Genomic DNA, 15735 nt, shown 5'->3' on the forward strand with positions numbered 1-15735 from the left:
TAGAGAAAATTGCACATTGAGGGGAGGGGTCTGTAATAAAAATTCAATGTTATTTATACTAGAAAGACAACAGGCGGAAATTGCCAACTCTACTATATATTCTCATCAGACCCATAGAGAATGATTGTGTACGGTTCTGAACTTCAAAGCATTTACTTGAACAGGGTTGTTAGCAAAAGCCTATATAATACCACCCAAATCAAGATCCTTCAGATACAGCTTCATAATTGCCTTCACTCACTAGGTTCTGGACAATTCCCATTGTCTTCTTAACTGTAAGGAAGCATCCCACATGAAGGACAGCCATGTTTCTTCTGCTTACCACTCTATTCCAAGTGCTTAACACAGTGTTTGAAACACTATTAATAAGCACTCAAGAAGTTGTTGAATAAATGTGCTATATATGAAAATTCAAGTTTATAAGAATAACAGAAATTAAGTGATTACTAGCTTTGCAAAAAGATTTACAATAAGATTCCTCTGAAGAATGAGCAACCATTGCACATGTAAGCTGATTCCATATTTTAAAATTTCATTTGTGCCAACTTTTCTAATCAAACATCTATTGTATGAAGTGACCAATCCACATGCCACACAGCTCTTTCACCTAAAAATAAATGAAAAAGAGAAAGAAGAAAAAGAAATGTTCTTCTTTATAGAAGAATGACAACTATTTATGGAAAAGAAATGGTAACTGAAACCCAGTCCCCTGAAACAGAGTCCCCTGATGAGTTTATGATTAACCACTCTATCTAAAACTTTCTCTTTCTTGTCCAGCCCCTCTTCCCCTCAGGACTGAGTAGTGTCAAAGAAAAGGGGAGACTGAAGTCGAGCAGGACCTTGCAGGGCCCTCTCAGGTACAAAAGTCCCTCCATGTTCCCTGTTTCTTATTTGTAGAAAATGGCTTTAGTCTCCTAGGCCTTCCCCCTAAGTTCTAAAGGGCTAAGACTAAGGCAATTACTAATTAGGGAAGTGATGGAATGCAAAAATAAAGGAAAAGCAAATAGTTCAGCAATAAAACAGAGGCCGAGCTCCTCCTAAAGGGATATACACACAATCTGATGCATATCTTCGAGTTGTTCTGCAGAAACTAAGACCGCCAACCTGGTAGAAGATGGTGACGATCTGCTGACCATAAGCACAGAAACCTCAGACTAGCTGGAACCAGAAAGTTGATGATTAAGATTCCCAAAACATTAGCCTGTTACCTCACCACCAACCAATCAGAAGAAAGTCCAGGAGCTACAACCCTCACCCCAAATGTTGCCTTTAAAAACTCGTACTTGAAAGCCATCAGGGAGTTACGGTCTTTTGAGCACAAGCTGCCTGTCCATTATCCTTGCTTGGCACCCCACAAATAAATGCTGCACTTTCCTTCACCACAACCCAGGGTCAGTAGCTTGGCTTTGCTGTGCAGCAAGTAAGCAAACCCAAGTCTGGTTTGGTAATAATTTTCGCATTAGAAAATCACCATTTTGCACAGTTTCCAACATAATTTATTCAGGAAAGGATCGCGGGTAATAAAACCATTAGGTAAAAAATTGGGAATAGGACATTTGCAAGGTGCTAAAACATCCTCTACAGATTTCTAATTGTAAAAGAAATAACGGATCTTAACTCTGGAGAAATACTCAAAATGTATCTTTACAATGGAAAGTCCTGAGAGTGTTTTTTTTTAATGTATCTTTACAACAAAAACTCTGAAAGTGATTAAAAATATGTATCTTTATAATGGAAAGTTCTGCAAGTGATCAAAATGTATCTTTAAAAGGGAGAGTTTGAGAAATTATCAAATTTAGCATCACTAAGAGTGGGACAAACTGATATTACGTATCTCTTGATATGGTACAACAGGAAGTAATGTTTAACCTAAATCTCTTTGTCTGTAGACCATGCTGTCCAACAGAAATAAAATGCGAGTCACATATGCAATTTAAAATTTTCCAGAAGCTACTGTTTAAAAAGTAAAAAGAAACCGATGAAATTAACTTTAATATATTTTATTTAATCCAATTTATTCAAAATATTATTTCAGCATGTAATCAACATAAAATTGAGGTATTTTACGTTCTCTTTGTCATAAGTCTTTATTCTACGCTTTTACAGCACACGTCAATGCAGACTACTCACGTTTCAAGTCCTCTACAGACACATGTGGTTAAGTGGCTAAATTATTGGACAGCACAGCTCTAGACCTAACTCCAGTATAAGGAAAACAAGGGATACAACAAATCACCACTTAGTCCTCCAAAGTGAAAATGCAGTTAACTACTCCTTTGTCACATCCCTTAAGCCCTTAGGAGTAAGGACCGTGTCCTATCCTGTTTGTTTTTCATGTGTGTGTGTGTGGGGGGGGGGGTGTTCCCTACCTTATAATCAATTAAGCTTTAAGGATAGCAGTGAGCAGTTAGAAAACTTAAATTGATGCTGTAAGTCTTGGGTGGCATCTAAGTAGTTTCTAATACAGATGTGAAGTTATGTCCAAAGATATTAAGGAGAGAAAATAGCATAACAAAGTATCAGCTAACACTGAGAACTTACCTGAGCCAGGTACATAAGTATCTAGCAAATAGTCATCAGAATGACTAAGTGAATGAATTTTTCAAGTGAAAAACAGAAAGACAAAACTACTACAAACTATAAAAGACATGAAGGAACATATCATCTCATTCCCACCTAAAAATTTGCAGTGACTCTCTGGGTAATTAAATCAACTTCGAATTTCTACCTGGAATCCAAGAATTGTTATAATAAGGCCCAATTTACTTACCTGTTTCCAATTTCTCTCTCATTCTTCCAAGATAAACATTCCATTCCCAGCATTATCTCCCAAACAAGCCATGCATTTGCTTTCACCTCCTAGCCCTTATCCACACCTGGTTCTAAAAGCTTGGAATGCGGCCCTGCTCTCCTAGCTGCTGCTCCAATCCTAATCAACCTTCACAGCGCACCGCATCTGTGAAGTCTTATCTGACTCAAGTCCATAGAAACTTCTCCCTCTTCTGACCTAACAGCCCTGACATCGCTGGCCTTGGTCAAATACATTTTGTTCCCTATGCATGCATTCCTTGTTTAATAAGTATGCTGCAATGGACTGGAGCTATGGAAGCCAGGGCTCTAACACATCTCTGCCACTGACGTATAGGATTTGGACAGGTCACTTGTCCTCTCTAGACCTGTTTCTTCATGTGGCCTCTTTGCTACCCCCTCAGCACACCAGCTACACGCTCCTGCCTCAGAGCTTTTACACCTGCTGTACCCTCTGCCTAATATGCTTTTTTACCCAGATTATCTGCTAACAAAACTATATATGCATTTACCCTTGGACCTACAAGCCAACTTCCATAAATTTAAGATACACTTCCACAAATACAAAACCACATATCCACAAAGTTACTCACCATATAATTCTATACAGGTTCTATAAAATATCAGAAACTTAGAAACACCTAAATGCCCATCCATAGGAAACTAATTGAATGAGTTATGGTACACCTTTACAAAAGTATAACACAGAGGAGAGAAGAGGAGGGACAGAAGGGGGCAAGGGAGGAAAAGGAGAAGGACAAAGAAAGAGATCTCCATGACCTAAAGTAAAAAAACAAGTACATATATTTATCAAAAAATAAATTTAACTTAAAAAAGCAACGTATAAAATAATTATAACATCTACTTTTTACATGAGAAAGGAGGAAGTAAAGTACATATAAATAAATATTTGCTTATTTTTAGAAAGAGACACAGGAAAGATAATCTAGAAACTAGCGAAATGGTTAGCTATAGAACATGGGAATGTGGTGCCAGAGTAAAAATTCTCTGAATGGATGTAGTTTTGACTTTCAAACAGTGTAAGTACTTTACTTTTTCAAAAAATAAATAAAAAGGGGACAAACTCATAAAATTGAGTAAGAGAAACAAATGACTTTATATTAAAACCACAAATGAAAAGGAATTCATTCAAGTAACATTTAAACACAGTGCTTTGACTATTTCCCTTAGTGAGAAACACCTTAAGGACACAAAGAACTGCAAATTTGTTTTTCAAAAAATATATATTGAACTCTACTTAGTAAATTTGTTGTTCATAGTAGCACTGCATTGGCAAGTCTGAAATTACTAACAGAGCAAAGCAGTAAATATACTGAGGTTCTTGGGAACCAGAATTTTCACTGTGTGAGAAGAAAGATACAAATATTTTCAGGGAAAATGCAAGAAAGAATTGTGGTATTAGATAAAATTATGATTTTTATATATACATATTTCTTAGCTCTGCCTGTTGGAAAAGCCTATAAAAACCCTACAACTTAGTAGCAATGAGCACACAAAACACCCAGATCTTGCTTTCTTAATACCACTCTCCATTAAAATGAAGCAGAGGTCCTTGGAGAAAAAACTGATTCCTGTTCTGGGGACAGGAAAATACAAGGTGAACAGGAAACTGCTTGTGCCATTAAGCAAAGAAATGCTCCAAGACTTATGGGGAGATAGCAAAAGCACACAGGAACTAGCTTCAACGGGGCCCCCACTGGATAACTCCAGAAAATCTGAGCAAAGTATAACAATGGTAACAGATTATAGCATATATGAAAAAAAGAACCCATCAGTCCATAGTGGTTTGTAAAGAATGGTGAAAGGCAAAAAATGGAAGCAAAGGGGAAACCTCTTCTTTACAGAAGAATGATACCTAATACATGTAGAAAAAATGATAAAATTAAGAACTCACCCTATTACAACTACCCATGTAGTTACTGGCAGAAAGATGATCGATGAATGCTACCATTTCCTGAAAGTTTGCTGGTAAACAGGATATTCACATAAATTTTAAAATATCACCTTACAGGCTCCTTACTAATTACAAAAGAGAAAGATTGCTTTTTCAATGGAGAAATCTGAAGATACTACTTTAACCAAGTGATCAAACTTAGTATCATCAGTAATGGGAACACACCAACAATATATGAATCTGGCAATCATCAATACATGATGCAGTGGGAAATATCACCCTATAGTAGTCTTGCCAAGATTTTAAAATCTGAATCCAACCAGGAGAAAACAGACAAATCCAGATTGTGAAGCAAACTTACTAGCAACTGGCATGGAGTCATCAAAAATGTTACTGTGATGAAAGACTGAAAAAGAAAAGCTGAGAAACTGTTCTAGTGTGAAGGAGATCAAGAGACATGACCACAAAATGTAATGCTTAATCTCTGAATAGACCCTGAAAAAAAAACCTAATATTATTGCTAAACTACACTGGGCATATAAAATATATGCCCAATGTTACATTTCTTTGGCAAGATATATATATATATATATATATATATATATATATATATGTATATATTATACAAGATAATGTCCTAGTTCTTAGGGGTTACATGCTAAAGTATTGAAAGGTAAATTGTCATGGTGTTTGCTACTTACTGTTAAATGGTTCAAAATTTTTAAAAACTATATTCTAAATGCAAGGCGGTATCGTGGATAGGATCTTGTAATCGCAAAAAGACATTAGCGGAAAAACTAGTGGGACTTCCCTGGTGGCGCAGTGGTTAAGAATCTGCCTGCCAATGCAGGGGACACGGATTCTATCCCTGGTCTGGGAAGATCTCACACGCCACGGAGCAACTAAGCCCATGCACCACAGCTACTGAAGCCCGCGCCCTAGAGCCCGCGTGTCGCAACTACTGAAGCCTGCGCGCCTAGAGCCCGCACTCTGCAGCAAGAGAAGCCACTGCAATGAGAAGCCCGCGCACCGCAACAAAGAGTAGCCCCCGCCAGCTGCAACTAGAGAAAGCCTGCGTGCAGCAACGAAGATCCAACACAGCAAAAGATAAATAAAAATTTATAAAAATACAGGCATATTAAAAAAAAAGAAAAACTGGTGAAATCCTAATGAAGCCTTTAGTTAATGGCAGCGTACCAGTATTAATTAGTTTTGACAACTGAACCAAGGTTACATAAAATAATAACATTAGGGGAAACTGAGTGAAGGGTGTACCAGAACTCTCCATACATTAGATGCAACTTTTCTATAAAGCTAAACTATTCCAAAATAAAAAGTGCATTTTTAAAAATGTATGTTTAAAGAGAGAGAAAGCAAATGGAGCAAAATGTGAATAACTGGTAAATCTCAGTTGACAGGTATATGGATGTTTACTAACCAATTATTTTAACTTTTCTGTAGGTTTAAAATTTGTCAAAATGTGAAAAGAAAATAAAGTGACAGAAGGTTAAAAGCAAAAGAATGGAAAAAGATATTCTACATGAACACTAACCAAAAGAAGACTGATGTTATTATACTAATGTTAGACAAAGTAGCCTTTAGGAAAAAATAAAGGAAAACTTCCTAATTAGAAAAGTTCAATTTACCAGAAAGACAACAGAATCTAAATTTATATGCACCTAATCACACAGCATCAAAATTTATAAAACAAAAATTGTCTGAACTAGAAGGAGAAATATGTATATCCAGGGTCATGAGAGATTTCAGTACGTCTCCAAAACAAAGAGTACACCAAGAAAACAAAACGGTAGGATACAGATTTGAACAATTCAATCTGCAAGTATGACCTAATGCACGTATGTAGAATTCCACAACTGCAGAATAAACATTCTTTAAAAGCTCACATGGAACATGTATAAAGAATGTTCATACACTGGGCAATAAGCTTGTCTTTACGGGAGGAGGCGTAAGGCAGGCTTCCAAGGTGCTGGCATTGTGATATTCCTTGACAGGGTGGTGATTACATAGGTTTTTGCTTTGTTGATAAATTCTGTTTTGTAGTTCATTTTTTGTATGTATTTTATATATTTGTGTGTATATTATATATTTCTTATTGTTGTTCAGTTTATGTGCATTACATTTTACAACTTAAAAAGAGTTAGAATCCTTTAGTAAGGTAACCATCTCCCATAAAACAATAAGCCCAATGCAGCTTATTTTTCCTTCAGCATTTCAACTAGTTGCTGGTTTTTGTTTCATACCTGATGAAGTAATAGGCTTATGCTTAGAGGCTTCCTTATACAAAACTTACGTATCTTTAAACATAAAAAATATATTCAGCCCAGCAAGACATTTATTCTTAAGAGAGACACATAGGAATTGAGACTGAGGGAACAGAGAATCCATGAATCCCAGCTCACACTTAATCCAAGAAAGTATAGGTTCATAGGCTCAGTTAATAAAATAGGCACAATCACTTACAACAGTAAAATTATTTTCCTTTCACCTTTCTTTTTTTTGGCCAAGCTCATTTCATTTAATTTGCCTAAGTTAAACATTAAGTAGGCTTTAGGCCCCAGGAAGGATTACTTTGATGTTGGGAATAACTAAGGCTATGCAGACTGAGGGAGCAGAAAAGAATCTAATGGAGGGAAAACAAAACAGCTGCCCCAGAAGAACCAAACAAACATGACATGATTATGGCCCATAGTAATCTTAATAGAATCTTTATATCTTAATCCTGATATAGTAGTAGTAGTAATAGAAGAAGGAGTATTCAGTAACATTTACTGAAGGCTCATCATCACCATATCATCAGTAACATTTCTAAAGGTCTACCACCTGCCAGGCACTGTGCTATATATAAGATTTTCCTAGATTGTTTCATCTAAACATCTCACAGTAAGCCCAGAAAGTAGGTAAATTACTAGTTCCATTTTACAGATGAAGAAATAGGCTGAGTAACTGGCCAAAACCACCCAAGTAGCAAGTGTAAGAAATGGAAATCTAACATAGCTAGCCTGACTTCAGAGAATGTAACCTTATCCACTCTGCTATACAGCCTGTTCCTAGCAGATAAACAATGATTTGCACTTAATGATCTCTAAGGAATATTTCAGTTCTAACGTTCTATGATTTGCTTTAATGATTCTATAATAGAGCATTCAACTAGGCCCAGTAATCTCAAACTGTATAAAGCAAAATAAGGAAGCTCAATAAAATCTCTTTACATGACCTGAAAAGTTAGAATTCAGGTTCCTTAGGATTATCAGAGTTGGACTTTCCCCATATTAAACCCTTCAAGGAATAGAAATGTTTTTCTTGTCTGTCAATCAATACCTAATATTTTTTCCTCATATGAAAACAAATGGCACAGACAATATCAAATGACATTCCAGAAAGAATAAGAGAATTTGCAATGCTGTTGGCTTGATCCTTTTTGTTTTGTTTTTTGTTTTATTTATTTATTTTTGGCTGCATTAGGTCTTCGTTGCTGGGTGCAGGCTTTCTCTCTAGTCGCGGCAAGCGGGGTCTACTCTTTGTTGCGGTGCTGCTCAGGCTTCTCGCTGCAGTGGCTTCTCTTTATTGTGGAGCACAGGCTCTAGGCACATGGGCTTCAGCAGTTGTGGGACATGGGCTCAGTAGCTGTGGCGCACAGGTTTAGTTGCTCCGTGGCATGTGGGATCTTCCCAGACCAGAGTTCGAACCCGTGTCCCCTGCACTGGCAGGCGGATTCTTAATCACTGTGCCACCAGGGAAGTCCCCGTTGGCTTCATCTTTAAACACAATTGGACTCAAGACAAATCTGATAGATGCAGATTTCTGGGGGAAATCCTAAATCCTAAAATTTCACCTAAATTTAGTGAAAATCAAATAAACTGTTTATAAACTATTGATATTAGCCTTGAAAAAATATTATTGGTTAATTGAATATATTAAAGCTAAAAAAAATTCTTATGAACATAAGACCTATTTGTTCTTTATACAAAATACTGAGTGATCATAATCAAGTCAAAATATTCTCATTTGTTCTTTTAAAATCATCATGAGAGTTCTTTTTAAAAAGCAAAACTAGCTGCCTAATTTACTCTTTTAGAAGAAAAACAGCTAACTCCACAATGGATATAATATAAAAAGTTGTTAGATGCTCCTTAGCCTCATAAATAATATGAAGTATACCTCATACAAGAAGCATACTGACACTTTTGTAATAATCTGAAATACTAGAAGCTTCTGGGAAATGGAAATAATTTGTTAAAAAACAAAAACAAAGTATGGTACAACTACTACTCTTCAAGCCCTCAATAAGGAAAAAAAATTTATTAGGTCCAGCAATCCAAGAAAACTTGGTGTATTTACAAGTACATGCAGAATTTGATGGTTAGAAATGAAATCTATTTAGGTCCAGCCTAAGATTCTCATAGCCCATCTATAGGCACAATCATAGTAGTAATATCCCCAGAAACCAGGATAAATCTCCAATGTGCCTGAATTTAATGAACCAGATAGATCATTGTATCACCAATATCTGCCCATAGCCCATTTTCAGTAAGATGAATTTTCTTGCTCGTGAGGTCCACGTGGAAAACAGCATGCTCAGAAATGGGGGTCTTCTCAGCGTGCTCTTTTCCCAGGACGGGAACTCGCCGAGGCCCCAACAGTGGATCATCAAATCTCATCAGTTTCACTTTGGAAAGGTCTACAGCAAAAGAAAGTATCAATATGAACATTTAATTACAGTCTCTGACTCAAACCCATGCCTGAGCCTGATAATTCACACTGGTTGTTATATCTAAAACAATATTTTCATCAGATTACTAAATAGGACCCGATGTCAGAAAGCAAAGCTGAATCTAACAAATCTTCATCTTCTGTCAACTTTTACCCAGATCAAAGACCAGCAGAGATTCTGGATAACACATCTCCTGAATTACAAACCAAGGGGAGGGACTGATTATATTTTTGAGTATTATCCTATATGGTCTCTCAAATCACTTTTAATACACTTCAGTTAACCATTTTTCAGAATATTAAAAAGCCTAAAACTTAGTTATCTTGCTTGTCTTGCTTCCTGGAATACTTAAAAGTTCAAGAATTGTGGCTTTTGGGGAAAGATAATTTTGGAAAAAGAATTACTACTCTAAGAAATAGCATTACCAGTTTCTTGTTTTGCTCAAAGGATGAAAGTGTATTAACAAGCTGATGAGAGACAAGGAAAGAAGGGGAATGGCTGGGGGAAAGGGCGCATTTGAGAATTTTGAGCTTTTGGATGAGTTCCAACCCTCCCTTGCTTGAGATTTTCCTGATCTGCTCTTATGCAAGCTGATAAGATGGCTCCTGGTAAAGACAGCACTTGTCCCTTGAACAAATTTATGATCCAACAATCCTGCCAACAACTGAGCCCAAAAGAAATTTATTTATTTCAGCAATTCTGAGACTTTTCAACATCAAATGGTTTTATTTTATATGGTAGAAAAACACCATAAATGACTACAAATGCTGATTCTGGATTTACAGCTCATTCTAAGTGTAGCATGGCTAGTTTATACTTAACCTGATCCACAGAAACTGAAGATATTTTCTGAATTACTTCCCACCCCTTTCTAAAGTAGATTGCTGGGTGGTCCATGAGCTACACTCCCTCATGTTGCCTTGAGAGTATGAAACTCAGCATGAGAGGGATAAGGTTTAAAAAAAAAGATAAAAGGAAACATTAATGCAGCTGGCAGCTATGCCAGGAGTACAGGTTATCCAGGCATTCTATTCTCCTTGGGAAACAAAGACTAAAGGACTACAAGTTTAGGGTAGGGATCCTGGGGCTTATAGAGCAATTATCTGCAACTACCATGAAGGCAAACCCTGCCTAAGAGTCTTTGTAGAGTCTCTGCAGAGGCCATACAATCTATCCCCATATACAGCACAAGCCCTGAAAATTAAAATGGGAAAGGAGCACTTACAGTCTTCTTGACAGCCATGGTCTTATTTGGGGGGAAGAACACAATTCATTTTAACAGCTACTGCAATTCAACATGCACATCAGTGATAGCAAATTATTTTCTTATGGAAGTAGTGACAAGTCCTACCGGCAGATTTTATGCACAAAGCCTTTTACTGCAGATCTGCCTCTGTCTCCCTCTCTCACTCTCTCTGAAACAGACCTCCCTCATCATTCCAAGCAATGCTGAATCAAACTATTTCAAAGAAGCCTTAATACCCAACCAGGCTTCTAAGTGACAAAACACATCTGCTTTGATGTTTCACCATGTAGTTATTACTGCCAATAAAATTATTGGTGCTTTCTTAGTGGTTTTACTATCTTTTCTTATCCCAGACCTCTCTTATCATTGAAAATGTTGAAATTTAAGTCTGCAACTACACAAGATTTAAGGCACTTAAAGATGAGAGTGATTGAGAGTCCCTAGGGATTGATAATGTGGAATGGAGCTTTTCACCTCCAAATTATTAGTTCACATGTGGCATGGGTGGTAAGTGATTTAAAGTCATTATCGTCAAATAGTTGCTCCATGGCCTTTGTGGACTGAATGACGATTTTAGCTAGTGCCTCCTGGACCTAGATCATAATCACCCTCAATACAATTGGCACTAACTGGATGACTTGCTGGCTATCACAGCAGACAGACTGAGAAATATGTTATTGAATTTCACTCCTTTCCCATCTCATATACTCAATATACTCAGTCCCCTTAGATATCAAAGTGTTCTGAGGGCTTCTGGAAAAGTCTTAAGTTTAGAGCTCTTCTGTAGATACTTGGAGGAATATCAACTGCAAACTCCCCCTAATATTTCTATTTTCCAAATTCACAGTAGCCACTAATACCAAACTTAAAGCACTTCATGATAATATTATTCACAGCTAGAATGACAAAGGATGTAAGAATTATGCCAGAGGCTCAGTGAGAAGAGACGAGCTAAAGAAAACACATCAGTACAGTTCTAAAGAACCTAGTGAGTGCTGCATCTGAGTGTATTTAAAAGGGAGTCAGGTTTAACATTATATTATATAATACAATTTCCAATACAGGAATAAAACCTCTTATGCACTATAACCTCATAATAATCCTATCCAGCATGTCCACACAAATATCTGTTTTCTTTAGAAGCCACCATATTGTTCTTCAAAGTTAAGAGTTCTTCCTATTACAAACATTTCTCATGACTGAATATATGCAATATAAAACAGCCAAAAGGAAGGCCACAAAACGGCTTCCTATATGTTCACACTTCAAAATTTTCAAGTTCTGCTTTTTGTGGCCTATAAGTTCTAAGGATGGCATTATCATTCTACAGTACCTGGTTTATTGAAGGAACACGCTAAATGTCTACAACAAAATGGATGAACCTTGAAAACATTTTGCTAAATGAAATAAGACATACAAAAGAACAATATTGTATGATTCCACTATACAGGTACCTAGAACAGTCAAATACATAGAGTAGAAGAGTAGTTACCAGCGACTACAGGGAGGAAGAATGGGGAGTTATTATTCAATGGGTACAGAGTTTCAGTTTGGGATGATGAAAAAGTTCTAGAAATGGATAGTGTGGTGGCTGCATATCAGTGTGAATGTACTTAATGCTACCGAACTGTACACTTAAACAATGACTAAAATGGTCAACTTTATGTTATGTATATTTTACCACAATTTTTTTAAATGTCTGCAAACAAAAATATTCCTAGTCCTAACATATTGCTGGTACACAGTGAAAAAAGTATCAGTGTGGGCTTCCCTGGTGGCGCGGTGGTAGAGAGTCCGCCTGCCGATGCAGGGGACACGGGTTCGTGCCCTGGTCCGGGAAGATCCCACATGCCGCGGAGCGGCTGGGCCCGTGAACCATGGCCGCTGAGCCTGCGTGTCCGGAGCCTGTGCTCCACAACGGGAGAGGCCACAACAGTGAGAGGCCCGCATACCGCAAAAAAAAAAAATGTATCAGTGTTTCCCTCATGCTAGTACACATTTTCCCTTCACCCTCACAGGTATAATTCTCAAGGCCCTATCAAACAATGTTTTCTCCATAAAATCATGTCTGATCACCACAGCTGGAAATAATCTCACCTTTTTCTGTGTGTAAATTTTACTATATCTCTCTTACTGTACTCAGCAGTTTCTCCTTAGATTATGATTATGTACTTCAATAGCTTAGTCCCCTACTCCTTCACTAGATGCAGCCTCCTAATGAACAGTACTTTGTGGACTCCCCAAAGCCCCTAGTACCTACAAAGGAGTCTCTGCATACACAGTTGTCTCTACACACACTACACATGATATTCTCTCAAGAAATGACAACAGAAGGTACACGAATGACTTCAAGAGAACAAAAAATACATGGTAGAATGAATTCCAAAGGGCTATTTTAAGTCTTCTATGTAAATGGAATGTTGTTACCCTGAATATAATTCCATAAATTGGTCACTGTATAGGATTTGTAAATCTTTTCAGAAAATTTTATACTGATGGTATTTGGCCCAATCAACTCTTGATTGCCATAAGAAGAGAAGAGAGAGATTATGTAAAATAGGGAATCTCAACATTAATTTGTCTTCATAATTTGGAAGAAAAATAATACAGAAACAAACTAATTCCCTTCACGCTCTTCTCAGCGTAAGACCAGCTGAGTAATTAAAAAAAGAAACTATACAATCCCACTACTGGGCATATACCCTGAGAAAACCATAACTCAAAAAGAGTCATGTACCACAATGTTCACTACAGCACTATTTTCAACAGCCGGGACATGGAAGCAACCTAAGTGTCCATTGACAGATGTGTGGATAAAGAAGATGTGGCACATATATACAATGGAATATTACTCAGCCATAAAAAGAAACAAAATTGAGTTATTTGTAGTGAGGTGGATGGACCTAGAGTCTGTCACAAAAAGTAAGTCAGAAAGGGAAAAAAAAATACCGTATGCTAACACATATATATGGAATCTAAAAAAAAAAAAAAAAACAAAACAGGTCTGATGAGCCTAAGGGCAGGAGAGGAGTAAAGATGCAGACTACAGAATGGACTTAGGACAAGGGGAGGGGGAAGGGGAAGCTGGGACGAAGTGAGAGAGTACCACTGACATATATACACTACCAAATGTAAAATGGATAGCTAGTGGGAAGCAGCTGCATAGCACAGGGAGATCAGCTCGGTGCTTTGTGGCCAGCTAGAGGAGTGGGATAAGGAGGGTGGGAGGGAGATGCAAGAGGGAGGAGATATGGGGGTATATGCATATGTATAGCTGATTCACTTTGTCATACCACAGAAACTAACACAACACTGTAAAGCAATTATACTCCAATAAAGATGTTAAAAAAAAAAAAAAAAACAAAACAGGTCTGATGAGCCTAAGGGCAGGAGAGGAGTAAAGATGCAGACTACAGAATGGACTTAGGACAAGGGGAGGGGGAAGGGGAAGCTGGGACGAAGTGAGAGAGTACCACTGACATATATACACTACCAAATGTAAAATGGATAGCTAGTGGGAAGCAGCTGCATAGCACAGGGAGATCAGCTCGGTGCTTTGTGGCCAGCTAGAGGAGTGGGATAAGGAGGGTGGGAGGGAGATGCAAGAGGGAGGAGATATGGGGATATATGCATATGTATAGCTGATTCACTTTGTCATACCACAGAAACTAACACAACACTGTAAAGCAATTATACTCCAATAAAGATGTTAAAAAAAAAAAAAAAGCTGTAAGTTGTTATATCAAATCTAATCATAGGAGATCTAGACTTAATCTTGCTAAGAAATTAAGATTATTTACATATTTTACCCAGAGGCACGCTGTCTAAAAGAAAGAATATGAGGGCTTCCCTGGTGGCACAGTGTTTGAGAGTCCGCCTGCCAATGCAGGGGACGCAGGTTCATGCCCCGATCCGGGAAGATCCCACATGCTGCCGAGCGGCTGGGCCCGTGAGCCATGGCCGCTGAGCCTGCGTGTCCGGAGCCTGTGCTCTGCAATGGGAGAGGCCACAACAGTGAGTGGTCTGTGTACCGCAAAAAAAAAAAAAACAAAAAACAAAAAAAACAACAAAAAAAGAAAGAATATGAGCTTTGGAGTCAAATATATCTAAGTTTGAATTCCAGCTCCAGGATTTACTAGCTGTATGAACTTTGCAAGTTATTTAGCCTTTCTAACCTCCATTTCATCATCTGCAAAAGGGAAATAATACCCTAAATGTTACAGGGTTGTAAAAGGATTAAATGGCCAATACATGGCAGACACTCAATAACTTTTACTCTGTTTCTCTTCCTTCCCCAGGAACAGATTCAGTCAAGCAGGTTAGTTTGGAATTAAGGGAATATGTTCCTTCATTCTGAATACTTCTGAGCGTTGGAAATTGCTTATTACAATTTTAAAGCTAGATGGAATCCTGGAAAAATATCTAATCCAGTGTCCTCATTTCACTAAAAGAGAAATCAGTTTAGAGCTTAAGTGACATGGCCAAGCCACCAAGCTACCAAGTCACAATGTCCCAAAAGAAAATATAGGTGTCCTGATTCTGGGTCCAACACTCTTCCACAACATTACATGACTGTCCCTAAGCAGGACAGTTACTTTTCTTTCACCCCTCTGCTTAGAACTCATCAAATCCACAAGCTACTGCCAAATGTGCACTTCAAGGAAACCATTTACCTTTGATTCCTCGGTCCACCTTCATTAAACGCCGGATTATAGAATCACGGTTATCTCCTTGCCTGATTTCAATTTTGGTTGAGAAGTGGCCATTGAATGGCTGAGAATTCACTAGGGAAACTGATACACCAGGCTAAGAAAATAAAGAGAAAATGACTGTTATAAGAAATCAAACTTGAATACTGCTGAGGGAGAAGGAATCTCTGCTAGATTTTTAATGCCCAATGAAAGACAGATTTAATTCTGGTATTCTAAAATCAAGACCAAGGGATACTCAAATATGAAAGAAAAAATGTACAAAAGCTCATGCTTATAACCAAATGCCTAGGTAAAAATGACTATGAGTACACATATCAATACT

At 37.6% G+C, this 15735-nt stretch overlaps 1 protein-coding gene across 1 annotated transcript in view; it reads right to left on the reverse strand.

The window, feature by feature from the left end:
* Positions 1-9028: 9028 nt before the first annotated feature.
* The window catches only part of LARS1 (leucyl-tRNA synthetase 1), a 62392-nt gene continuing 55685 nt past the window's right edge, over positions 9029-15735 (reverse strand). The window contains exons 30-31 of the mRNA XM_024752493.1: positions 15375-15507; positions 9029-9422 (exon numbers count right to left, since the gene is read on the reverse strand). Of these exons, the coding sequence (XP_024608261.1) occupies positions 9217-9422; positions 15375-15507 (339 nt within the window). The 3' untranslated portion in view covers positions 9029-9216. The remainder of the gene's footprint in view (positions 9423-15374; positions 15508-15735) is intronic.

The sequence above is a fragment of the Neophocaena asiaeorientalis genome, unplaced genomic scaffold (assembly GCF_003031525.2).
Source record: "Neophocaena asiaeorientalis asiaeorientalis breed wild unplaced genomic scaffold, Neophocaena_asiaeorientalis_V1.1 scaffold204, whole genome shotgun sequence".
NCBI classification, from domain to species: domain Eukaryota; kingdom Metazoa; phylum Chordata; class Mammalia; order Artiodactyla; family Phocoenidae; genus Neophocaena; species Neophocaena asiaeorientalis.